Below are 26921 nucleotides of genomic sequence, written 5' to 3'. Positions count from 1 at the left end.
AGCGACACTCATTTTTTGGTTTCTGCCCACTTTCTGGCATTTGCCAAAAACTTGTTGATCGAAGGAGGTACAACTGGTGGGTTGGATTCTTCTTTTTCTTCTTCTTCTTCTTCATCTTCGGGGGGGAATACCAACTCATAATATTCTTCTTCAATGCCATTCACTGTTTTCCTCTTTTTGACTCTTTTTGGTAACTTGGAGCTAATTGCGGCGATGCTTTCATCATCCCCGTTTGCTTCCTCATACTCTCTCCAGGACTCAAGAACCAACTTTTGATTTTCTTGGTCATGGTGTTTTCTGAAATAGAGCACTGCTTTCTTGTAAACAGACCTGGTGTTTTCAATTTGTTCGCGACCAACACTAATCTCAAACTGCCCCGTGGTGTCCTCTAAGAGTTGTTCCAATTGGTCTGTTGTTGGAATCGTAGACTCAAATAAAGCCAAATTTATCCAATTATGTGCTGTTGGTTCTGTATCCACCATTGACTTGTAAATATCTCGAACCTTGTCATACTTCAACGCCTCAGTGAAAAATTCAATTGCCATCTCGATAATCTCAGCTCTATCATCACGGCTTTCGATAACATCCTTTTCTTTTACGCATAGATCAACCAAAACCTCCATTAACGCTTCGCATCTCCCTTCCTCGTCAAGAAAAGTTTCAAACAGAAGCAACTGTTTAACAACATCATTGCAAGGTATCCTAAACAAAAAACAAAGTTCTAACCACTTTTGATAAATAAGACGCACTCGATCCCATTCGCAAAGTCTCTTCTCCAACTTGATGTAGTACTTTAAAATGTTCATTTTGGGACCACATTGGTTCATTTGTCCCAAGGCTCTTCCTAATACCTTCCGTGCCTTACTCAAACCATTCTCCGAGTTGTTTCTCAATTCAAACTCGGCAAGTCCAATCCATACTTTACCTGAAATGAATGATTTTTGCAGCATAATCTTTAAACAAGAATTCCAAACTGCTCTCGCCGCTTCAATGTCACTATTGTCAAACTCTTCCCAAAAAGCATACCTTACCCAGATCATTATATATTTTCTCCATTTGTCATTTTTCCAAGCATCCGTTGGAGGGTACAATGTTGATTTGTCAAAAATTTCTCTTAGTTTCTCTCGGCTTTCACGTTCAGTTTCACTTTCACTTTCACTTTCACCCTGCAGTACTACTATGCTAATGTACGACCACCAGGAATCATAATTTGTAGGATCTATTTCAATATCCTCCTCATATTTAATCCTTCTCTTCTGAATTATACTTGATTCTATCGATTTCTTATCACCAACAACATTCTCAATCTCGCTAATAGCAGTTAGCAATGCCTTTTTCACTTTTGAAGAATATTTGAATCGATTACTATCCAAGAGTAACTCATGTATTGCCTTAACTCTTTCCAACTCTTGACACCTCAACTCCCAAGCTAACCACAGAGCTACAAGCTTTGGAAAAAACTCATCGTCATCAACAATAGCACCAGGAGTTTTGCAAACGAAATCAATTGCAGCTTCGAAAACTGCTCGTATCTGCGCAATATCAGAGGGATTGTTCTGCAACTCATAATCTACCCATTTTAGCCACACTTGGCACCTTGGATATTCAGCAAGGTACCTCTGGTAGATTCGCCTTACATTTTCAGTTTCTTCGTACCTGGCTTCAAAATTAGCATATGCTTCCCAAGTAGTTTCATTTGGGGGCCATTTTAACCATTTTTCAAACACAATTCTTACCATTTGGTAATTTTTCAACATCTCTTCTGTTTGCACATATAAAAACCACAATTTATCAACATTTGGTAGGGTAGTTGTCGCTCGTTGCAACAAGTTCCGTGCATGGTTAATATTCTTGTGTATCAACTCCAATTGTATATAATGAGTCCAAAATGGGATATGTTCTACATTTACATCCAAAGCTCGTTCCATTATTGATCGCACCCTTGCAAAGTCATGGTTATGTTCTAATTCCCACTTTGCATACCTTAGCCATTGCCCGAAATTGAGTCTATTTTTATTTAGTTGTTGTTCAAATTCTTTCCTCTTTGCTTGTTGATAAGAATATAACTCTTCTAGATCTTGGATAGTCTGTTTCGGTCGAAATGACGAGATCTTGTTAGAACTGTTAAAAGCATCGTCTAGAATTCTCTTACTCGTTATCTGGCCGCCAGCATCCATCGTGGGAGAGGGATACACACCAATACAACTTCTCTTTACCTACTATTCTTATCATTAAAATGTATTTTTTTTTTTTGGGTTCGCATAATCCACTGCGATGCCGTTGATAGAGTGAGGCCGTTGATAGAGTGATGCCGTTGATAGAGTGAGGCCGTTGATAGAGTGAGGCCGTTGATAGTGAGGCCGTTGATAGAGTGATACCAGTATTCTAGAGATGACCTACAAATATAAAACAATAGTACCAAGTCGCTCAGTATTAATTGCTTATTGCCAATTGCTCATCTTTTAATGTACAAATTTGGTCGGCTACAAGACGTTACTTTTCTAGAATTGCAAGCTAAAACCCCTCAATCTGAAACCGCTATCATTCAGGAATAGTCCTCTTTCCATTGACATCTCTTCCTTCTCTATATATTGATATTCTGCTCTACTCTTTTGTTGCTGTACTCTTTTACATGGACACCTGGCAGCGCTCCACTATCGAGCAAAGTGAGATAGTGTTGGTGGTCAATGTTGCTCCACTATCGAGCAGAGCGAGATAGTGTTGGTGGTCAATGTTGCTCAATAGTGTTGGTAGTCAATGTTGCTCAATAGTGTTGGTGGTCAATGTTGCTCAATAGTGTCGGTGGTCAATGTTGCTCAATAGTGTCGGTGGTCAATGTTGCTCAATAGTGTCGGTGGTCAATGTTGCTCAATAGTGTCGGTGGTCAATGTTGCTCAATAGTGTCGGTGGTCAATGTTGCTCAATAGTGTCGGTGGTCAATGTTGCTCAATAGTGGTGGTCAATGTTGCTCAATAGTGTCGCTTCGCTCGATAGTGTCACATCCTTCTCTTTCTACTTGGTTTCACTCACCAAATTCAAATTCTCGTATATCTGATTTCCCTTCTTATACAACTCATTAGCAGTTATACCTTTACCCGACTTTTCATTTTCAGCCAACTGTTCTGCCATAGTTCTTGCCTTTGAACGTTCTTTCAATCCATGTAGACACTCATTATAATCGTCAAATGCTGGTAAACACTGTTTTTTTGATTTCACATCCGCCGACGTATGACAATTCACCAAAAGCTGAAACTCGTAAAAGCACCTTCTAGTCCCACCAAATCTCGAATATGGCTGCATTTTCCTGTATCTTTTCTTGCAAACTTCTTATACAAACCTTTCTATACTTGGTTGAATACCATTCATCATTTTGCAATTTTTCATTGGTGCGTTTAAAAAAGGTAAATGTCGCGGCGAAAAAAAAACTTTGTCGCAAATTGTATTTACGACACTGGTTCGAGATGTAAGAAGTTTACATTGTCCCATATAGACCAAATCAAGTTCACCCTCGCCTCCACCCCACTTGAAGACGATTGGTAAATAAACGGCGGCAAAGTATTGTTCAAAGCCATCTTTCCTGTGTTTTCTCTCTATTACATGATACAATGACCTTTCTAGCTAGGAAATCAAGTCCTCCTATATGGGTCAACAAGAATGATATTCCTCTACCGTTAGCTCTTTTAATAACTATTCTAATAATTCTCGTTATTAAAAAGTACAAAATAATAAGCTATATACAGAGTTTTACCATATATCGTCAATTCATAAGCGACAACGATAATCGAATATTCAATAACTTTGAATTCGATCCAACTGAAAGGTTCAATTATGAAGAGAATTTCAAAGTCATTGCAATTATCGTTATTGCATTGACCCTCATCACCAGCTATTGCATTGCTCACTAAAAAAAAAAAAAAAAAAAAGAAAAAATCTCCCATAAACCACAAACAAACGCCACATTATATATATATATCCTTACCTAATGGAAAAGGTGAGGATATACGAATTAAACTGTGGATACTATTAGTTGCGCTACTACAATACTATGCTATTTTAACGTGTTGCTGCGCTACTACAATACTACTATTTTAATATGCTGCTGCGCTACTACAGTACTATCCTATTTTAAATATGCGCTTGCTTTCCAAAAGAGGATGCAGCTACGAAATAATTCGCCACTTGTCCTATTATTCAATAAATGCCACGTGATATCATATCAATTAAATAGATATATATATATATGGACACCTATATAAATTACAAAGCTTGTATTCTTATCAAAGTGCAGCCTTGGATTCGGAAATATACGACCCAAACTACTTTTTCTGACTAGCGATACTATCGAGCAGAGCGAGATAGTGGAGCAACACTGACGAGCTGCCACCGACTTAGCATAAAATATACTATATATCTATTTAGCATAAAGTATATATTAATTATGAATCCACTACAATCCATATACGATTTGTGATTTGTGTTGCTGTGCTTGCTTTCCAAAAGAGGATGTAGCTAGTGTTTGTGCTCTAATGGTTAGTGTGGTGCTCTAGTGGCTAGTGTAATGTAGTGCTCTAGTGGCTAGTGTGGTGCTCCACTATCTCGCTCTGCTCGATAGTGTAATTCCAAACGGCGGCTTGGCCTATATTTCTTTTTTTTTCTTTCCATCTGGGGCGAGATCTAGGCACAGAGCGATGAGCTTTCTATATAGTTTAAAAAAATCTATTACTTTCTTTTTTAACTCATTAAGCATCTCTTATAAGTAAGCTATATTAAATAAATTTGACGAATTTTAGACATTTCAGTGAAATGAAGGTATTGTTCTTACGTCATGAAAACGCCATTGCTCAGTAATAAGTATGTGCCCCCAATTTCTTTGAAAAAAATAAAAAAATAAAAAAAGAAATCAAAAAGGATAAAAAAACTGTTTTCAGGGCGGAAACTAGTTTCTTTTTCTTCTTTGCTTATCTCGATGAAATCTATTTTGGAAGCAGGGCAGGGCTTATGGTAAGATCTTGCTTTATTTTTCTATAGTTTTTGTTTAAATAAACGAATATATATCTCGTAAAACTTGGTTACTAGGAGTAAGAGACCTACCTCTTTTTTCTTTTTTTTGGGGCAAATACGATTTTCTTTTCATGTCCAACTTATCCACAAAGGACTCTAATTTAGAGCTCGAAGAGACTTCAGATCTCTCGTCTCTCGATGCAGACACCTTCTTAAAAAAGGATATCGACTATGAAAACTCACACGATATCAATTATCGAAATTGTTCATGGAAGAAAACAGCAGGACTTTTATTTAGTGAATATATTTGTCTTGCAATCATGTCGTTTCCCTGGTCATATTCAGTCTTGGGTCTAGGGTTGGGATTAATTGTAACCGTTATTGTGTCCCTACTTTGCCTTTATACTGGGTTGATCATTAGTGACTACTGTGCAGCATATCCTCATTTGACAAATGTGTGTGATATCGGGCAGCATTTGGTATTTGGTTCCAAGTGGGTATGGTACGCAACTGCAGTGGCGTTTTTGTTGAATAACACTTTGATTCAAGCTTTGCATGTCTTAGTTGGAGCCAAATATTTCAATACAATAAGCGACAATCAAACCATATGTTCCATTGTATTTGGTGTTGTCTCTGCGGTTGCATGCTTTGTGTTTTCGTTACCAAGAACATTCAGTCACATGTCGAGTGTTGGGTACTTCTCAGCACTTACCATGTTTATTGCCGTTATCTTAGCCATGGTCTTTGCAGGCATTCAAACCCATCCATTTGGATATGAAGACAGCACGCCAGTTGTATGGCATGCTTGGCCAAAAAAGGACGAAAAATATGTAAACATCATGTCTGCAGTTTTGAATATCGTTTATACATTTGTCGGGCAAATTACATACCCTTCATTCATTTCCCAGATGAAAAAACCTCGCGATTTTCGTAAAGCTTTAGTCGTGGTGACCATTTGCGAATTGATCGTTTTTGCATTGACCGGTTCCATCGTTTACGTTTATGTTGGAAACGCTTATATAACCGCCCCGGCATTTGGTTCATTGGTTGGTAACTTCAAAAAGATTGCATTCAGTTTTGCATTACCAACAATTGTGTTTCTTGGGGCATTATACAGCAATGTATCTTCCCAGTTTTTGTTTCAGCAAATCTTTAATAAATCTAGCGTCCACAGAAATAGCCATACAGTCAAGGGCTGGGGTATTTGGATTCTATTGAATGCTGTACTATGGGTCATTGCATTTGTTATAGCTGAGGTTATCCCATTCTTTAGTGATTTGTTGAGCTTGATGAGTTCATTGTTTGACTGCTTTTTTGGTTTTATCTTCTGGGCATTAGCGTATTTCAAGTTGAGAAAACTATACTATTACAAATTAGAAGGAGTAAATGTTGGTTTGTTGAGTTTGTTCAAAAAATCAAATCTTTTTCAAAAGGGTGAATTTTTGCTCAATGTGTTGATTTTCGGATTAGGGTTCTATATTTTGGGTCCGGGGCTATATGCAACTATCCAGAGTATTATTTGGTCCTACCAGGCAGATGCATACGGTAAACCATTTAGTTGTAAAAGTAATGCTCTATAATATATTAATTAGTATTCAAGAGGAACTCATTAAACCCTCTTTTTTTTTTTCTTTTCCTCAATATGCTTCCTTATAAGGAATTTTCCTGGGTATCCCAAACAATTGTAACGGGTCCTTCGTTAACCAAAGATACATCCATCATTTCGCCAAACTTCCCATCCTTGACCCTCTCGTCACCCAATCCCTTTCTCAACTCCTCTAACAATGTGTCATATAGCAGTTTCGCCTCGTCTCCTCCTGCAGCCTTGTGGAAATCTGGCTTGGTTCCCTTTTTCACCGTCCCATACAACGTAAACTGCGACACCGATAATATTTCACCATGAATGTCGACAACTGACTTCGCCCAGGGCTTACCGTACCATCTGGTCGCTGTTTGCGGAGGCTGTGATAAATCTTCAAATACTCGCAATGACAAAAGTTTCTTGCTTAGCTTGAGTACATCTTCCTTGGTGTCAGTGGTTGAAATTCCAACCAAGATCATTAATCCTTTACCAATTCTTTTTAAAAGCTTGTCGTTAGTACATTTGTCATGGCTGCTGCTTATTAAAAAGACTTTTTCTTCATCTGTTATCATACGATGATACTACAGTTTCATCAACTGTGACTGAAGCGTTCTTAACTTTTTGAATCACCACCCTCATTAGGACCCGTTTTCTCAAGTTTTAGTAAGGTGAATTTTCCTTCTTAATTTTTCAACTTGGTTTTTTTTTTTCCTTCCCATTGAGAGTTCACCACGAATATTAGGACATTTCATTTACTTGTATTTATAGGGGGAGGGGAGGGGAAGGAGGAAGGATTTTATTTACTGACTCTTACTAGTGTTCGTGTTCGGGTAGATTTTACAATAGCTGGTACCATTTGAATTCTCTCTTTTATTAACGTTCATCACTTAAAATGAAGCTACAAAAATACTTAATGGCAGCATAAACTTCGTTACCAACTGGTTCAATGTATTTCGACGGAAGTAGAAACCCATGGTCCCCCGTATCTCTCAATTTAAGTTGGTATGCCCAATATGCTTTATTGTGATACATAAAGTCCAAGCTCGTGCCTGATCCCAAATCGGGCAAAAGGTCTGCATCTTTATCAATACATGCCGGAAGTACTTGATAATCTTCTCCCAGCTGCAACCTAATGGACCTAGCAATTCCATAGGCTAATTCAAGTAAATTCTCTTCATCTCTTGGTTGTTGATTACAGGAATAAGCATATGGGTACAAGATTTCTTGTGAATATGAATGCAAGTCAATATATCCCGATATCTTGTGTTGCTGGTTAGTTTCGTCCAAGTAGCTATTCCAAATACGTGACTCAAATGCTTCAAATGGCGACTCGCCACTGTACTCTTCACCACAAGCCCAATCTGATGATTTGGTCCAATGGTAATCGTATGAATGATCAATGTCGATTCCAAAACACTTGGGCACTGGTGTTTGCTGGCGATTCTTACGCCATAATCTATCAGTTGTCCAAGTATATTCGTAACCATCCGGGTTAAATACAGGGATGAACAAAAAATTCAAATTCGTCAACATTTTCGATTCTGGCCAAGTGTCATATAATTGGACCAATTTGTAAATGAGATACAAGGTGGTTGATACCGATATCCATTCTCTCGCGTGTATGCCTCCCGTGATAACAACAGTTTTCTTCTCGCGGTGTTCGATTTCGCTTGAAGGTACTGAAAAGTGGACAACTTGTAATTTCTTATGTTCAAAAGTTTCTCCAATATCTTCAATCTTGATAATATCGGGATAAGTTGCTTGTAGAAGAGACAACCATGAGTTGATCGTGGCTATGTCACGGTACTCCTTAAAGAAAACTTCTTCCGAGAAGGAATGGATATCATTGTTGCTCTCCAAAATAAGGGGAACTTTTGACAAAGGAAACGTTTCATAAACGGCTTGTGACAAATCTTTGATAACCATTTTATATACCATAGTTGGAAAACGTTCAACTAGTTTGCCCAATGAATTGGCATCTATTTGGATGTCCAACGTCTGTTGATTATTGTTTTTCCCCCATTTCTTATATGTGATATTGCTGTTGCTGTTGCTGTTGCTTTTGCTTTTGGATGTCGATCCAAGTAGAAATTCCTTTAATGGCTCATCATTGGCATAGGATATCCTTATTACACAGTTATCTTCATACTGCTTTAAGTCAATGGGGTGCTCAATAGCATCTATAGAACTATAATGTCCATACTGCAGTAGTGTGCAAGTGCCAAATATATCTTGTACTTTGAACGAAATCTGAACTGATGCTGCTCGTAGCAATAATAAGAAAAGTGCAACAAATACGGTCCTCTTCATTCTCGTTAATAACAGCCCTCAAGTCACCAAACTCACCAAACTCACCAAACTCTAATAGCAAAGGAGAACCTCAAAGAACCTCAAATTATACTTGTAGAGAGTGTGAGTAAGTGAGTGAGTGAGAGTAGAAAAAGGTGGAGCCGAAAAAAAATTGCTAATGATGAAATTCATTTTTCAGCTTTGGTTTCGCATCGTGTGCTTTGATGATAAAACATACAAATAATGTGTTTTTAAATCGTAGCATGCTTGGTACGAGATCTCGAGCACTCAACAGGTGCAAGAGATCTCATTATATTTACTGTAGAAGTGGTCTTACTAACAACTATACCTCATTTAATTTGTTTATTTTTTTTTTCCGCTTTAACGTGCAAAATTTCAGTAATGTAAAAGGATGTGGTTTAGAACTCTAGATATTCTTATCAACATCTATTAATATCACCATCATGAGATTACAAAACTTTCGTAATTTCATGATAATTGAACGAGCGGGGGAGACAAAAAAAAAGTTAGCGTTGCCCGGTTTCGATCCGGGGACTTCAGGGTTATGAGCCCTGCACGCTTCCACTGCGTCACAACGCTTGTCGTGTGTACATTACAACTCTCTCAGTCTACCTAGTTATATATATATCACGTGATATATTATCATTAAAGTTTATCACTTCTTCAAGACGATGATGCAGAAACATGGGTTTTCTGTTTCTTTCAATCAATTAAAGCAGCAATGGATATGGGTACTGTGTTTGGTCCTTTGTCAGTTGATGTATTAGAGGCCAAATGTATTTGTTTCTTTTTATTTTTTTTTATTTTTTTTTTTTGCAATAATTTGCCCAAAACTTATCTTACATATTCTGATCTTCTCTGCTTTACCCTACTCGATTCAGCTGTAACCACGTTTCTTTGTTACCTACTCGATTCAACTCTAGTCACGTTTCTTCCTTATTCTCGTAAAAAGAAGAACACTTTTCATTTCGTGGATGCTCATTTCCGTAGAATTCAATATTGACCATTTATTTATGTGGATTTCGATATTGACCATTCATTTATGTGGAATTTAATATTGACCAGCTTTCTTCAAACAGAGTATTACCCTTTACGGGTGATATTGCGTTATGTATCAAGCAGAGTTACTATTGAACAAGCCAACACCCATATTGCCTTCTATATTTAGCCAGCAAAAAGAGAGGTGCACGTTCTTCTCTTTTCCTCCTCACCCTTGATTCTAATATCGTAACCCAATGGGCAATTAAAGCAAAAGATAAAATTTCAATATTACGCCAGAGATTCACTAATTAAGATATATAGGTATTTTTTTCTAAATAACCTCTATAAGCCTAATTCTTCTGCTCTTCAAAGAGTCGTTATGAGTGGTTTACATTTGTTTTGGAGCACCATGTTCCTGCCAAATGGATACTTTTTTTTTTCTTCTTTGGCGGTACATAAAATAATAGATTAAATCCGATATTAGTTTTATAGTTCCTTTTTAGTCGCGACACTATCGAGCAGAGCGAGATAGTGGAGCACACTGACTAGCTGGCACCTACAGTGTCGATATAGTCAGTGTGTAAACTACATTAATTATATATTATTAATATTTTGTGGAGAGTTTTGAAAGAGGAGGGGAAAGCAAAAGTGTTACCAATGATACAAGAGGTTGAACATTTGTTTATCACTGTGCATACAATACCCTCACACTCGTTTCCACTCCCCCTTCCATATTGTCATGAATAAAAAAATTTACCCAACAACTGAATACCCACGTAATCTTGAAATCACCCAACTTTAGACTAGACATCTAATTTTGTACCATAAATGAACACTTTTTTATTGCTAAACACTTGGTGGCTCGACAAATTATAAGAGCCATTCCATACATCCTATAGGATGAAAAAAAAAAAAAAAAGCTCTTATGCTTGCGCGCCCCCCCTCCTTCAACTGGATTACCATAGAGAAAAAATATCGGACGCGGGAGCGCAAATTATGTAGCTTGGTAAAGCAAACGAAGCAAAAGCAAGTGAAACAGAAATTAGATCGTTTTCAAATACTCTTCTCAGAATGCTTTTCTTTTGCAAACACACTTTGATAGTTCTGATGCGTGGGTTATTTGAAAAGCAAAATCAGTCCACAACTTCTCAATAGGAAGCCACAGGGAGAAAGAGGTGAGTGAGGTCAGCCAAAGGAGGCTTTGGCGTTAAGTATATTATATATATTAATACTAATAGAAATAGAAATAGAAATAGAAATACGGTAAATGTAACACAAAGTTCAATTTAATGTAATTATCAATTTGTATTTTTTTCTTTCTTTCTTTCTGGTATTGATTTGTAGCCGGTATAAAACAGTATCTTCGGATTTATAATTCCACATTTCTGTAAGATGGTGTGTGTGTGTGTGTGTGTGTGTGTACCTGGGATTGTGCGTCTATTGAATTAATGTGTCAAAAAAGGTTACAAATCTCAACCATATTTGCTCATAACATATTTGCTCATAACATATTTGGTCACATATTGTTGAGTGTATTTCTTCTCCTAACAAGTAAGAGTAGAGTATTATGATTTAGCATTAAGTTTAAGCTGAAGCTTTATATTTTCATCTTTCCAAAAAGTTTGCGTATTGGGACTAGATATTAATTCTTGGCTCAATTGGTACCTGAATTCTGAATTCTGACATTTGACATTTCTCTGTCAAGGAAGTAATTACTTGCGAGATCTAGACGAAGATGTTTGTCAACAAATCCGAGTCAGATGTGTGTGTGTTATGGTGGTGGTGGTGGTGAGGGAGCGGAACAGCGGCTCCAGTTTAAGAACCCCAAAGAACAGAGTTGATGAGTTCATTATAGACTTTAGTTACAAAAAAAAATGCAATTCAGTTTTTCTGTGCTCATGACGAAAAGGGAAGGAGGAATAAATAGGTATACGCGCATATCAGCCTTAAAGCCGCGATTAAATAGGAATAATTGAGTTTTAGAACGTTATACAGGTATTAGCTCTATGCTGAAATAGAGGAAATTGATACTGAAACACCATTAGCTAAAGTGGATAAATGCTTACCCGTTGCATTTGTACACTCTTTTATATATGAAATATATAACATGGGGTGAGGAAAAGGGGTTTTGGGTAACTTGTAAAAGGAAGGTGAGCATGGCTGCAGGACATACTATTTATAGGCATTAAGAGTTATCACAATTTTTTGAGCAATAAAACCTTTTTGCACTTGATACACCAGAGGAATAGTATTTTAGTAGCATTGCAGATGAAAAAAAAAGAATCATTCTGTGTAAAAAAGTTACTTGAATTCTAATTACAAACAGAGCCAAACGTTTTTCAATTCCATGCCCAAGAATACCTGTCAGTTCTAATGAAAGTTTGTGGCATTTTCCTCTACGGTCATATTTATTTCCTTGTGCCCATGAAAAAGGCAAAAGGAAACAGATATGAACCACAACGGTACTTTATTGAATTTATCTTGTGCTTGCTCTTCTTACGACTTTTGAGGGCTATTTCTTAAAGCAAGTAACTATTTTAATGTTTCATTAATATCCTGAGAGTACACACTTTTTGTATGCAAGGTTATGAAATGTTTGTTGAAACCGCTATTTTTGATTTGAAATTTAGTATGTGTGATATGACAATAAACGTCATTGGTGTGCACAGTTCCGATCATTTCCCGCACCCCCCTTCTTTTGTCAGCATGTGGCAAGAAAGGAAACCAGAATATACAAATTAGTTTCCATTAGAAAATTTTTTTCCCAATTTATTTTATAAAGTTTTTTAAATTAAAAAAAAAAATATTTCATAATTCCCAGAAGCAGGGGGGGCTATAAAATGTTTAAGTGGCGGAAAACATTGACCTAACAAATGATATGAAACTACAATTTCAATTTATACCTAACGCAATAGTATACTGTAACATCAAGGAAAGCTTCCATCTATCCCCCCTTACTTCCTTTTACTTTTCTCCCAAAGTTTGTGAGAACCAGACTCTCACACCATTTGCGTTTTTTTTTTTTCTCCTTTGAAAATCTCACTTGTGAGTGGCTGATGACTCTTTATTGTGATGGCCAAAAATAATTGCCTTGAGCGACTTGAATTTCGCTATGGTGATCGGTTCAATTAGCGGTCAATTACGCTAATATGTTGAAGTATCAAACAGACAGGTGCGCGAGTTAATAGATCCTTGGTAAAAAAGAAAGTTTTCGGTGGTATAAAGTCACCATGAAAACTTATCAGGAACACGAACATGTCTATTTTTTATAATCAGTTTGATGTGTGAGAAAAATAGTCTCTATTGCTAAACAACAATATGGTTGAAATTTTTTCACTTACACCTAAGATTTTGATTGCTCTGACCTTTGCTTTATCAGTTCAAGGTGTTGCTATTCCAGGGGCTACTTCTGAAGATAAAAGTTTTGTTGTTGTTGTTGATTTTAATATCACCAGAAATCCAATTACACTGAAACAACATACATTGGCAAAAAGGACAATGTTGTTTTAGGTTTGTCCGATTTGAGTACTTGTTATGCGGCCAAAATCACAGCGGGGTCAAATAAACAGCCACAAACTGTTGTTGTTGATACTGTGTCAAGTGATTTATGGGTTATTTGACTCAGACGCTCAATGCTTAGATAATGTCCAATGTAAAAATCAGGGTACTTTCACTCCACTGAGCTCATCAACTTTTCAAAGCTTGCAATCACCGTCTTACATCAATTATTGTAATCAATCTCTGGCAAGAGGTATTTGGGCCAAAGACACTATTGGCCTTGGAGGAATCTCCATTACAGGACAACAATTTGCTGATGTCAATTCCACTTCTTCCTTCTATGGTCCTATTATGGGTATCGGTTTCAAGAATGGAGAAAGCGGTGTAAAAAGCAGTGGAAACTACGATAATGTTCCAATTACCTTGAAGAAACAAGGTGTTATTAAGACCAACGCGTACTCATTGTACTTGAACTCACCAGGTGCCGCTACAGGTCAGATCATCTTCGGTGGTGTCGACAATGCAAAATACTCTGGTAGTTTGATTACTGAATCAATCACTTCATCATACAGATTGATAATTACATTGGACACCATCGACTATGCTGGTACGTCATATAACTACCTGGACGGTGCCTAGTTAGATTCAGGTACTGCATTGACTTATATCCATTCTGAGTCTGCTGCTCAAATTGCAAAGCAAGCTGGTGCTACCTGGGTCACAACTGATTCTTCTGGTGGTGGAAGTTATTATATTGACTGTAATGCTTCAGTCAGTGGTAACGTTGTCTACACTTTCGAAAAAGGCGCCAAGATTACCGTTCCATTACCTGAATTCGTCTTCCCAGTAGGGAACGACATATGTTTCTGGGTTATTCAACCAGCACCAACTCAATTTGCTATCTTGGGAAGCAATTTCTTGAGACACGCTTACTTGCTTTTCAACTTGGATGCCCAGACCGTTTCAATTGCGCCAGTCAAGTACACCACTGATTCAGATATTGTTTCTGTTTAAGGAAAAGTACAGAGGAATACTCAATAGTATATTGAGGTGTTTAGTCGTAACTGAACGTTTGTTTTTCGTATTATACCCGTTACAAGATAAGCAACTCTTGACTCTCAACTCTTGACTCTTGACTTTTGACTCTTGACTCTTGAATCTCGACTCTTGACTCTCGACTCTCGACTCTTGACTCTTTTGTGGTTATTTTTTCATTTCGCAGCCGGTGAAAAAACTCTTTCACTTTGATCTATTTCGTATCAGAGGATACGTTACATATCTTTGATTGATGGCCCTCCAGCTTTCGTCTACTTCGACATGTGTCGATCTCACGTGTCCCCCAAATGGCATATTTCTTTGTCTTCTNTTTTTTTGGACTTTACACCTTAGTCTGCTTCACAAACCTTCTGTTTCATTGGACCATACAGAACTCACTGTGAAAAGAGCAATGGTTTGTATAGTTTATGATTATGAGGTATGTGCCAATCCAGTTTATGGTTTGTAGCTTCAAAGATTGTAACATGAATATTGAGCATCGGGTTCTTGTGATAGGAGGTATATACCCGTATCGTTAAGCCTGCCTAATGAGATATCACGATTATTACTGGTACACTTTTCAAACGCTTCCATTGCTTGTTGTCACAACAGGGTCGGTCATCCTATAGGCGACCAATCTTCTTCCATCGGAATCCAGGTTGTAACACATACGAGCTGTTTTGCTTTTGTCATGTTTGCTTGATTATATGTATTTTTCATTTAATTGTAATTGTGAATGAAATATACCGTTGCTAGACAGTTACACACACTCAAAATGCAATTGACGGCTTTAGGGGTCCTTTTGTGACCATAAAAAGAGTGTTTGTTTGTCTGCAAGGTTAAGCTTTTTGTAATAAGGGAGCTTTTTGCGTCTTTTGAAGTAATCCCCGCCCTCCAATCCTGAACAATAGGATGCATATACGGAAGATTTTGAATAACCTATAAATGCACTAGTTCGAGAGGCTCTTATTGTAACAGACAATAGAGGTTGAATTTCTGAGAGAGAAGTCGGTATTCACACACATATGGGTTTGATTGTAATCAATAAACTATAATACACCAGATTACATATTACACTAAGATGTTGTTTTCTATTCTTCTTGGTGCTATTTCCTCTTCATCACCCGATACTGGGAAGCTCCATAGTTTGATGAACCAAGCTTGGCTATAAATAGAGGTGGATTTCCTCAAGTCGTGTTCATGTCTTTGCTTTGTTGGCATCAATCATCACCATCATCAGCACCATTACCGTCACCATCATCATCAATCACCACTAGCTGATCCACAGTAACAATGGTCTCAATCTTGTCTTTTACCAAACACGCTTTGAACACACTTGCTTTTGCCTTGTTGGCTCAAGGTATTGTTATCCCAGATGGTCTTGAAAAGAGAGACGGTGCCGGTGTCATTGCTTTGGACTTCAATGTTGTCAGAGATCCACTCAATACGAACTTGGCTCAATTTATTGACGGGGATCTTGCCAAGAGAAAAAATACTCCGTTAACTTTGCAAAATAGAAAAACTTATTACTCTGCAAATATCGGCATTGGATCAAACAAACAACCACAAACTGTTATTCTTGACACTGGTTCTAGTGATTTATGGGTTGTAGACGTTAATGCTCAATGTCAAGATGATATTGATTGCAAAGATAATGGAACATTCGACCCAAAAACTTCGACAACTTACCAAAGCTTGGGAACACAGTTCAGCATTGTTTATGGTGACGAGACTTCATCTCAAGGTCCTTGGGCAAAAGATACTGTTAGCTTTGGAGGAATCTCCATTACTGGTCAACAATTTGCTGATGTCAATTCCACTTCCTCCGATGTTGCTGTTATGGGTATCGGTTTCAAGAGTGGAGAAAGTGTAGAAAGCGGTGAAAACTACGATAATATCCCAATTACCTTGAAGAAACAAGGTTTTATCAAGAGCACTGCCTACTCATTGTACTTGAACTCACCAGATGCCGCTACAGGACAGATCATCTTCGGTGGTGTTGACAATGCAAAATACTCTGGCAGTTTAGTTCCTGAATCAATCACTGCACCAGATAGATTGATAATTAAATTGGACACCATCGACTATGCTGGTACGTCATATAACTACCTGGACGGTGCCTTGTTAGATTCAGGTACCACATTGAGTTTCATCAGACCTGATATTGCTTCTCAAATTGCAAGGCATGCTGAGGCTTTCTGGGTCATAACTGATTCTTCTGGTGATGGACAGTATTTCATCAACTGTAATGCTCCAGTCAGCGGTAACGTTGTCTACACTTTTGGAAAAGGCGCCAAGATTACCGTTCCATTATCTGAATTCATCTTTCCAGCAGGGAACGGCTTATGTGTCTGGGGTATTCAACCATCAGGCGATGACTTTGCTATTTTGGGAGACAATTTCTTGAGACACGCTTACTTGCTTTACAACTTGGATGCCAATACTATCTCAATTGCGCCAGTTAAGTTCACCTCCGATTCAGATATTGTTTCTGTTTAAGGAAAAGTACAGAGGAATACTCAATAGTATATTGAGGTGTTTAGTTGTAACTGAACGTTTGCCACTCTGATGAATGGCAGTAATTTATTAATAGATAAGTACAGATTGACTATAGTTTTGTATTATATCCGTTACAAGATAAGTTACTCTTGACTCTTGACTCTTTTGTGGTTATTTTTTCATTTCGCAGCCAGTGAAAAAACTCTTTCACTTTGATCTATTTCGTATCAGAGGATACGTTACATATCTTTCATTGATGGCCCTCCAGCTTTCGTCTACATTGGCATGTTGCAATGTCACGTGTCATGACTTTGTTTAATGAGTATTATGTGTATGCATAACTGTTGCGACTTATTTCAAAGTATGATAGCGACTTAGAACCTATACATGACAGAACCTTGACCGAAATAGTAAGGGCTTATTAGATTATAGATTATTGTTTTCAGTTTATAGTTTATTGTTTACAATGCACATAATAACCCACTGAAAGTAAGAGTGGGAGGAGAGGAAGGAATGAAGGGAGGAAGGAAGGAAGGGAGGAAGGAAGGAAGGAAGGGAGGAAGGAAGGAAGGAAGGGAGGAAGGAAGGAAGGAAGGGAGGAAGGAAGGAAGGAAGGGAGGAAGGAAGGAAGGAAGGGAGGAAGGAAGGAAGGAAGGGAGGAAGGAAGGAAGGAAGGGGGGAAGGAAGGAAGGAAGGGGGGAAGGAAGGAAGGAAGGGCAGGAGGTTGTAGAAATCTGGATTGCAACCCTGGAAAAATAGGAAGCTTGCTGTTATTTCCGTTGCTTGCACAATTTCAGTATTCATAATTCAATTGTGTCAAAAGTTTTTGCGCTTTGTATACAAACTTTAGAAACTTGATAATAACCTATGCTATAATATAAAAGTCACACTTGTTTTTTCTCGTCACATTATCATAGTTGAATTTACAAAACAATAGAGGTATGTTGACTTAGAGCGAAACAAACCGTTGATATTTAATTGCGCTTGACGGTGCTGTAGGGAAAAAAAAAAGAAACCGATAAACTTGTGCCTTTTAGATGTTCTATTCTCTTTGCTAATGTGCTGAGAAAGAAAACAAAGAGTGATATTTAGCCCGAGATGCTTGAGTTCTTATTTTAAGAGAACAATGTTCTGCTCTTGGGGTACGGCCCAATCTCTTTTCAGTGACGAAATGCATGTAATAAGACTGTAAACCAGTAATGCTACTATTTCATTGGTGCTGATAACTGATAACAAAGACTTGGATATTAGAAAAAATTGCTTTTAGCGAATTCTGTTTGAACAATGTCAATGACACTCTCCAAAAGACATCTCAAAGTAGTGGTGTTAAATTGAAGTAGATTTCCTCTAGTTTTGTCCATGTCTCTGCTATCTTGGCATCATTCACCACTAGCTGATCCACAATAACAATGTTCTCAATCTTGTCTTTTACCAAACACGCTTTGAACACACTTGCTTTTGCCTTGTTGGCTCAAGGTATTGTTATCCCAGATGGTCTTGAAAAGAGAGACGGTGCCGGTTTCGTTGCTTTGGACTTCGATGTTGTCAGAAACCCACTCAATATGAACTTGACTCAATTTATTGACGGGGATCTTGCCAAGAGAAATGATGTTCCATTAACTTTGCATGATAAAGTTGCTTATTACTCTTCCAGTATCACCGTTGGCTCAAACAAACAACCACAAACTGTTCTCGTAGACACTGGTTCTAGTGATTTATGGATAGTCGACGTTAATGCTCAATGTCAAGATGATATTGATTGCAAAGATAATGGAACATTCGACCCAAAAACTTCGACAACTTACCAAAGCTTGGGAACACAGTTCAGCATTGTTTATGGTGACGAGACTTCATCTCAAGGTCCTTGGGCAAAAGATACTGTTAGCTTTGGAGGAATCTCCATTACTGGTCAACAATTTGCTGATGTCAATTCCACTTCCTCCGATGTTGCTGTTATGGGTATCGGTTTCAAGAGTGGAGAAAGTGTAGAAAGCGGTGAAAACTACGATAATATCCCAATTACCTTGAAGAAACAAGGTTTTATCAAGAGCACTGCCTACTCATTGTACTTGAACTCACCAGGTGCCGCTACAGGTCAGCTCATCTTTGGTGGTGTTGACAATGCAAAATACTCTGGTAATTTAATTGCCGAAACAATTACTTCACCAGATAGATTGATAATTACATTGGACACCATCGACTATGCTGGTACGGCATATAACTACCTGGACGGCGCCTTGTTAGATTCAGGTACCACATTGACTTTCCTCAGATCTGATATTGCTTCTCAAATTGCAAAACAAGTTGGTGCTACCTGGGTCACAAATGATTCTTCTGGTGATGGACAGTATGTCATCGACTGTGATGCTTCAGTCAGCGGTAACGTAGCCTACACTTTCGAAAAAGGCGCCAAGATTACCGTTCCATTATCTGAATTCATCCATCGCACACACAGCAAGAAATGTCTCTGGGGTATTCAACCAAAACGTAATTTTGCTATTTTGGGAGACAACTTCTTGAGACACGCTTACTTGCTTTACAACTTGGATGCCAATACTATCTCAATTGCGCAAGTCAAGTACACCTCTGATTCAAACATTGTTGCTGTTTAAAAGTTTTTTAATTCTTCATTCAACAATGTAAAAGAGATTTAGACTATAGTTAAACAATACTCTTTAGGTTCCTATTTTATTCTTTTTCTTTTTCTTCTGGAAAACCAAATTTCTTTTTTTTTTATTTTTCTTTTTTTTTTTATTCTCCCATCTTTTTTCCTAAAAGGATAATACTATGCATAAATTGAGGTTCTTACTTGAGTTGTATGGGCTGGCTGGAAGAATTGCAGCATGTAATTGTCCAAAAATGGGAAAGTAAAAAAATTCGAGGAAAATAAATACAATAGAGGACAGAAGGTGATTGTTCAAGAATTAACAAAGAAATACAAGGACACGAGATGAATAACAATGTATGCACCAAACAACCCCACTTTTATGAAAAAGAAAATTGTCTGATAATGATAAGATAAGAGTAATTAAAGACTCGAAGCTGATTTATATTTGTTTGCACCAATTGATGCCAAGCAACTTGAGAAAAAAAAAAACGGAACAAGGTGCAAAGTATTGTTCCACTATCTCGTTCTGCTCGATAGTGTCGCAGTTTTCCAAGCAGATAGTAAATTGGAGTCCATCGATTCTACAGGTTCTCCGTACCAATCTTAGTAATTTGAATAGGGAACGATTGTTGAAAAAGGCACTTGTTAACAAATGCTGTTTATCAAGTTGTGAAAATTTCTTTTTTTCCATTCACTACACAAAAAGGAGGCTTTGGTCGTGTACATAATTTTATTATTATTATCATTTCATGACAGTGCCCAAGCAGCAAAATTGATTTGTCCAAAGCTGCAAAAAAATAGATGCCGGAACCGGGACGTCAAATTTCGCAGCCATTTAATTTTAAAAAAAAAGAATACAATGAATAATGCTTGAGTACATACAATTTACTACAACAAAGATAAACACTTGTTGGCAAAATACAACAAATCTTCTGCATTACCTTTATGTATACTCTATTCTCTTATCAGTGTGCTATTCTACACACTATAGTTTCTCCATTCTTAGTATTGATCCTTCAGCATACAATTTATTCAAAGTATCCTCAAAGAATTTCGTGCAAATAGGTCTACGAATTTTTAAAGTTGGAGTGATCACACCGCTTCCCACAGTCAATGGCTCAAACAAAATTTCCACGTTATGCAATTTTTCAAATCCTTGTAAATTGCCCTTTGTTGAATTATTTAAATCTTGTAAAAAAATTCGCTTATTCTTTGGTTCGCTGAAAAACAATATTATATCTTCCTTATCGGTGATCTCATCATGAAATCTTGATTTGATATATCCTCCAATTGTAAGGGGATCTAACCCAATCACACCAACGAGATACGATTCAAAGGAGTTGCCATGAACAAAAATTTGTTGAATATATGGGAAGGCTGATAGATATATATTCTCAATCTTTTCAGGTGTAACATATTCACCTTGGGCTAATTTGAAAAAATTCTTTACTCTATCAATAATGAAAATCCTATTTCGATTAGCAGGGTCGATTCTTGCTACATCACCGGTGAGGAACCAGCCATCCTCATCAAACGCTTCCAGAGTGGCTTCTGGGTTCTTGTAATACTCTTTAAATATTTGGGGCCCTCTCAAAAGCAACTCGCCTTTTGGTCCATTCGGGTTTGCTGAAGTATACCCCATCTCTGGTAAGTCCTTTAATCTACATTCAGTAGTAATACCAATAGTCCCAATGGACCCCGGATCATGGTCAAATTTGAAGCTACCAACAAATCCAGCAAACGTTTCTGTAGATCCATAGCCATTACTGATGCCAACATTTAATGCCGCCTTAACAAATTTGATCGTGTCGGAATTTATAGGTGACGAACCAACAGTGAAGCCACTAACACTTCCAAGTCCAACTTTATGACGCAAAGCATTTAACAATCGATCATATACAAGATGCGAGGTATTTGAATCGTCGCTATTTGGGATAGCTTGTAACCTTAGTTTCTCATTGATAGCTTTGGTGAAGACGTATTGAACCCATGGTTTAGCCAGATTATTGATAGTTTGTGCCTTAATTGCAGCTTCTAATTTTGTCAAAACACGAGGAACTAAGGATAACATAGTAGGTTGCAATTCACGCACATCATCAAAGAGTGCAAGGGGCAGTTTACCCTGAGGGAACCCAATTGCTGCACCCATACTTAATGATCCTTGAATGTTTGCTCTTTCATAAACATGAGCTAATGGCAAAAAGGAGTACAAAACTTGTCTTTCATTTGGCTTGTAACTTCTAATATATCGGAAAACTAAACCGGCAACTGCATTTTTGTTTGTTATTACTACTCCCTTTGGATTAGCACCTGTAGTACCTGACGTGAATGAGATTGTGAATCTCGTGTCTGGTGCTGGAGGAATTGGTTGAAGTGGAGCAACTGTGCCTAATTTTTCAACATGCTGAAAGTCAAATAAAGTGATGTTTTGCTCATCAGCAAACAATTGTAACTCCATATCCTTACCGGTTAAATCCAAATCATCCATTGATACAATGGTTATTAAGTTAGCCAATTCCTCACGATTATCTCTTTTCAACTCAATTAATAACTTGATCTTCTCTTTGGAACAAACTACTATGGGCGATTCAGTTAAGCTCAAGATATATTTACTTGTATTTGGCCCCAAAGTGTCATATAATGCAGTATTTGTTATCGAGTATGCAATAGAAGCCAAGTCGCACAAGGCCCACTCTGGACGATTGTGGCTAAATATAGTCAACACAAATGACTCATCCTGAGGTTTCCTTAAACAATTATATTGCATACTTTGGTGAACCAACGAATCGGTTTTGTATGGATTATTGTTCAAGATAAAGAAAATACCCGAAGCTAAGTTATTTCTTCTTTGCCTTATCGTATTATAATCTTGCCATTGGTACTTACCAAATGTCACTGTTCCATCCTCGGGGTTAATAATCTTTTCACGAACTCCAAAAGCCGGTTTATCACCATTTAGTAATAAGCTAGATTCAAACAAGGAATACAAAGTGTCTAAAGACGGATGTAAATTCTCAACCAACCTCTCTGGACAATATTGGTTACGATATACTGGCGAGTATCCATCTTGTTTAGAACCGGGCAATTCGACTGCCAGAGCAATTTGCGAAGGAGCAAGTGGTAGGTTTTCCTTGAGTAGTTGCTGTACTCTTTGTTGAGATTCTTGAAATAAGGCGGCCATAGTAATCCGATTTTACAGTCTTTGATAGCCGCTCTTGCTCTTGCTCTTGCTCTTACTCTCGAATGAAAAATCCAGAGATTATCTGACTACGAAATATCTATATCTATATGTATATATATATACCGTTAAATTTGAGCCGCATACGTTTAACACTTTAGCTAAAAAGAAAAAAGTGCCAGAGTAGTTTACAGAGTAGTTTTGCTTTACTTGGTTATTTACCATAGTGGCTTTGGACAGCTTACTTAGTAGTTAAACCAACTAAGGTAAAAAGAAAAAGCATTTTGGGTAAGTAAGTAAGTAGAGAGATGCGGGGGTTAGTTTGGGAAAGAAAAATTCCTACCCCCTCCCCCCCCTTCCCCCTTACCCCAGTTTTAAAAGGTTTTGTAAATTACATAATATTGGCAAAGAAGATTACCTAAGGTAGAGCGTAATATTACGGGCTACTATTACGTAATCTGAAAGCGGAAATATATTTTTTTCATTTCTTTGTTCTAATAACTGCAAATAACTCCGATAATTATATATATATATGTATATCAAAGGGTTATGGTTACGATGTTATGTGCCAGACACATTTACTTATTTTATAGATAAGTTCTTTTCTAATCTTTCCCCTCACATTCAGCACTAGCCATATGCTTGGGATCTGTACCTCCTCGGCTTAAGATTTTAACATTTCTATTTTTATTCTAGTACTTGACTTGAATGGTTGGAGTTTAGTCGGTAAAACTCGGAATAGGCACAGGAGAAGCTTACGAATTTGGCTCCCCAGATGTATCGGATTTAACAAAATCACATAGATATTGCCAGATGCAATATTAGTATAATGATATAGACTAATATACTCTATTATATATTCAAACACTAATATTTGGGTAATCCCCTCCACTTAATAGCACAGATACATATTGTGCATAGTGGAGGGGTGCTATCGAGAAGAGACACTATCAAGCAGAGGGAGATAGTGTCGATAGTGTCACTAGCCAGTGCTGCTCCATTATCAAGCAGAGACACTAGCCAGTACTGCTCCACTATCAAGCAGAGACACTAGTCAGTGCTGCTCTACTATCTCGCTCTGCTCGATAGTGTTGTTCGATAGTGGAGCAATACTTTGTAGCTACATTTTGTTGAAAATATAAAGGTTATTGACCCTAATCTCCATTAGCCTTACATTAGAGAACATCATCATGGAATAGTAAAAGTTTGAAAATTTGCACCTAATTAGAAGAAAAACTAATCTTTAGAAACAGATGGTTTTCTTTTCTTTCTTACTTACTCTATTTCCGTAGTGTCTGTGGCAGCTAGTATTGCTCCACTATCTCGCTCTGCTTGATAGTTTAATCTATTAGGGATTAAAAGAGAAGGAGGATATAACGATATATACTCTTTAATGCATCTAAAATTTCTCATTTTTAATAATCGAACCCTCTTGATATAATTTATCCAAATCACTTCTAAAATATTGAGCACAAATAGGTCTTTTGATCTTCATAGTTGGAGTGATCAAGTTCTTTTGCACACTTAAAGGCTCAATATCAAGTTTGATATTGTGTAATTTTTCAAATCCTGCTAATTGGCCAGAGACAGAAGCATTCATGTCCAATAACAATTGTCGTTTATGTCTTGGAGCGTTAAGGAAACAAACTATATCTTCAGGTTCCGTTATTGTTTCATGGTATTTGGATTTGACGTATTGGGAAATGGACACTGGATCTAATCCAACAACGCCAACTAAAAATGTTTGTATTGAATCACCATGAACAAACAATTGGGTAATATAGGGAAACTGCGATAGGTAGGTATTTTCAATCCTTTCGGGTGTAACATATTCTCCTTGCGCTAACTTAAAGAAATTCTTAACACGATCAATGATATAAATACGATTACCATTTGCTGGGTTGATATGTGCAACATCACCAGTATAAAACCAGCCATCTTTATCAAATGATTTGGCTGTTTCTTCTGGGTTCTTGTAATATCCTGTGAAAACTTGTGGGCCACGTAATAATAGCTCACCTCTTGGACCACCTTCATCCTTTGACGTATATCCCATTTCTGGCAAATCTCTTAATCTACATTCGGTGGTTACTGAAACTGGACCACACGAACCTGATTCTACTTCAAATTGCGAACTAATCATACAGCCAGCAAATGTTTCACTCATACCATAACCTTGAGCAAAACCTGTATTTAATGTTGCTTTCAAAAACTTAATAGTCTCAGGACTGATTGGTGCTGACCCAGTGGTCAATGTTGTCACATTACCAAGTCCGATTTTTTTCTTCAACAAATTCAAAACTCTATCATACAAGATATGCGATGGATTTATATGTTCATTTTCTTTTCGACTTTGTAATTCCATTTTTTTATCTATAGCCTTTGTGAATAATGCTTTTAACATTGGCTTTTCATCGTTGTTAACAGTTTGAGATTTAATGCCCGCTTCCAATTTAGTGTAAACTCTTGGTACCAATGCCAACACGTCAGGTTGCAAATGTTTGACATCTTCCAATAATGTCAATGGGGATGGTCCCTGCGGGAATCCAACAGCTGCTCCTGTAGCTAAAGCAAACAGAATACTTGAACGTTCGTAAATATGAGCCAATGGTAAAAACGAGTAAAAGACTGCATTTTTTCTCATTTGCAAGTTTGAGTACATAAATGCAACGTTTGCAGCTGCACTTTTATGAGGTAACACAACACCTTTAGGATTAGCACCAGTAGTACCAGAGGTAAATGTTATAGTGAGAGCTGTATCCGGAGTTGGTGGCCTTGGAGGTAAGGGATTGATTTCACCCAATTTCTCCGTTTGTTTATAGTCAACAAGAATCATATTCTGAGAGTGACACAAGTTTTGTAAATATGAGTCCTCCTCAGTTAAATCATCCATTGAAATAATGGCTATCAAGTTCGCCAATTCTTCCTTATTCTTTTCTTTCAACTCAAGCAACACCTTAATCTTTTCCTTCGAACATAATACTATGGGTGACTCGGTTACACTCAAGATGTATCTACCAGTGTCAGGTCCCAAAGTGTCATACAATGCAGTGTTTGTTATCGAGTATGCACTACATGCCAAATCTGCAAGAGCCCACTCTGGACGATTATGCGAAAAAATGGTCAAAATAAATGACTCAAGACCAGGTTCTAAATCGTAGTTTAATCTTTCATGAACTTGAGTACTTGATCTATACGGATTATTAGTCAAGATGAAGAAGATACCCGAACCCAAATTGTTTCTTCTTTGCTTTATTGTTCTATAGTCCTGCCAAACATAATGACCAAAAGTGCCATCCTCTTTTTTGACTCGATGGCCTAAACAGTTTTTATCGGCGTTATTTATCACAGAGTTTTCAAATAAAGCATACGAAGTGTCTAGTCCAGAATATGGCACTGTAATCAACTTATCTGGAGAATACTGGTTTCTATAAACTGATGAAAAACCATCCTCTTGACTATTTGGAAGAGCTACAGAATTGGCAACTTTTCTTGGGTCCAATGGTAGACTCCGATCAATAGTATCTTGAATATGCTGAGGAGTTTCTTCAAACAACGACATAATTTAACCAATTAAATCTCACTGGGTAAAATTGAAATACCTGCTTATACCTACCTTTTTTTTAGAGCCGTTACAATTGCTTTTATATTAACTACTTACTTACTGATACATTGCAAAAAAAAAAAAATAATAATAAAAAAAAAAAAAAAAGAAACTTTTGGTGCTTAAAATAGGATGGACTATATACAGGGTATTTTTCGGTTAAATAAAGTGCGAATTGCGGGGCATTTTCGGTTATTTAAACTGAAAAAACAAAATGAACAATACTAAGCAACACTAAATCAAACCAGATCAATTCAAATGAAAAAAAAAAAAAAAAAAAGACTACGAAAGTTGATATGAAAAGCGACACTATCGAGCAGAGCGAGATAGTGGAGCAGCACTGAATATCACCGACATTAGTAACACTGGGACAAGGTTGCGTGCGGGTTGGTGGAGCAATCTACTTTCGTAGTATAGAGCTATCGTAGTATTATGGTGTAGAGAGCTATAGTAGCAGTGTAGTGTTATTTTGAGTTATATGTTACTGATACAAGCAAGAAAAAATAAGATATTAATTGGTAGCATCCAAATTTAGTGGAGAGGCAAGCAAAGTACTGCTCCACTATCGAGCAACACTATCGAGCAACACTATCGAGCAGAGCGAGATAGTGTTGTAACAAGCTAC

General features: G+C 37.3%; 10 protein-coding genes across 10 annotated transcripts; 4 read left to right on the top strand and 6 right to left on the bottom strand. All coding sequences in view use genetic code 12, as the record gives it.

Moving 5' to 3' along the window:
- Positions 1–8: 8 nt before the first annotated feature.
- Positions 9–2177, bottom strand: KGF56_001988 (uncharacterized protein; the record flags this gene model as incomplete). Its single annotated transcript, XM_049323169.1, has 1 exon — positions 9–2177. One exon carries the CDS (start codon positions 2175–2177, stop codon positions 9–11), a length of 2169 nt encoding a protein of 722 aa, XP_049180956.1.
- Positions 2178–3012: 835 nt separating this feature from the next.
- On the bottom strand, positions 3013–3300 carry KGF56_001987 (uncharacterized protein; the record flags this gene model as incomplete). The annotated part of the gene is made up of 1 exon (XM_049323168.1): positions 3013–3300. The coding sequence occupies one exon, from the start codon at positions 3298–3300 to the stop codon at positions 3013–3015; it is 288 nt and encodes a 95-aa protein (XP_049180955.1).
- Positions 3301–5132: 1832 nt separating this feature from the next.
- On the top strand, positions 5133–6581 carry KGF56_001986 (uncharacterized protein; the record flags this gene model as incomplete). Its single annotated transcript, XM_049323167.1, has 1 exon — positions 5133–6581. One exon carries the CDS (start codon positions 5133–5135, stop codon positions 6579–6581), a length of 1449 nt encoding a protein of 482 aa, XP_049180954.1.
- Positions 6582–6651: 70 nt separating this feature from the next.
- On the bottom strand, positions 6652–7222 carry DTD2 (D-tyrosyl-tRNA(Tyr) deacylase; the record flags this gene model as incomplete). The annotated part of the gene is made up of 2 exons (XM_049323166.1): positions 6652–7078; positions 7158–7222. 2 exons carry the CDS (start codon positions 7220–7222, stop codon positions 6652–6654), a joined length of 492 nt encoding a protein of 163 aa, XP_049180953.1.
- Positions 7223–7456: 234 nt separating this feature from the next.
- Positions 7457–8893, bottom strand: ECM14 (putative metallocarboxypeptidase; the record flags this gene model as incomplete). The annotated part of the gene is made up of 1 exon (XM_049323165.1): positions 7457–8893. One exon carries the CDS (start codon positions 8891–8893, stop codon positions 7457–7459), a length of 1437 nt encoding a protein of 478 aa, XP_049180952.1.
- Positions 8894–13192: 4299 nt separating this feature from the next.
- KGF56_001983 (pepsin-like aspartic protease) lies at positions 13193–14386 on the top strand (the record flags this gene model as incomplete). Its single annotated transcript, XM_049323161.1, has 3 exons — positions 13193–13377; positions 13444–13979; positions 14022–14386. The coding sequence occupies 3 exons, from the start codon at positions 13193–13195 to the stop codon at positions 14384–14386; spliced, it is 1086 nt and encodes a 361-aa protein (XP_049180951.1).
- Positions 14387–15700: 1314 nt separating this feature from the next.
- On the top strand, positions 15701–16906 carry KGF56_001982 (pepsin-like aspartic protease; the record flags this gene model as incomplete). Its single annotated transcript, XM_049323160.1, has 1 exon — positions 15701–16906. One exon carries the CDS (start codon positions 15701–15703, stop codon positions 16904–16906), a length of 1206 nt encoding a protein of 401 aa, XP_049180950.1.
- Positions 16907–18315: 1409 nt separating this feature from the next.
- Positions 18316–19518, top strand: KGF56_001981 (pepsin-like aspartic protease; the record flags this gene model as incomplete). Its single annotated transcript, XM_049323159.1, has 1 exon — positions 18316–19518. One exon carries the CDS (start codon positions 18316–18318, stop codon positions 19516–19518), a length of 1203 nt encoding a protein of 400 aa, XP_049180949.1.
- A 981-nt stretch (positions 19519–20499) lies between these two features.
- Positions 20500–22695, bottom strand: KGF56_001980 (uncharacterized protein; the record flags this gene model as incomplete). Its single annotated transcript, XM_049323158.1, has 1 exon — positions 20500–22695. One exon carries the CDS (start codon positions 22693–22695, stop codon positions 20500–20502), a length of 2196 nt encoding a protein of 731 aa, XP_049180948.1.
- Positions 22696–24091: 1396 nt separating this feature from the next.
- KGF56_001979 (uncharacterized protein) lies at positions 24092–26254 on the bottom strand (the record flags this gene model as incomplete). The annotated part of the gene is made up of 1 exon (XM_049323157.1): positions 24092–26254. One exon carries the CDS (start codon positions 26252–26254, stop codon positions 24092–24094), a length of 2163 nt encoding a protein of 720 aa, XP_049180947.1.
- Between the last annotated feature and the right edge of the window lie 667 nt (positions 26255–26921).

The sequence above is a fragment of the Candida oxycetoniae genome (assembly GCF_023343755.2).
Source record: "Candida oxycetoniae strain CBS 10844 chromosome Unknown scaffold72, whole genome shotgun sequence".
Lineage (NCBI taxonomy): Eukaryota > Fungi > Ascomycota > Pichiomycetes > Serinales > Debaryomycetaceae > Lodderomyces > Lodderomyces oxycetoniae.
The sequence above is the reverse complement of the archived record's forward strand: the minus strand, read 5'-3'. Positions and strand labels throughout refer to the sequence as shown.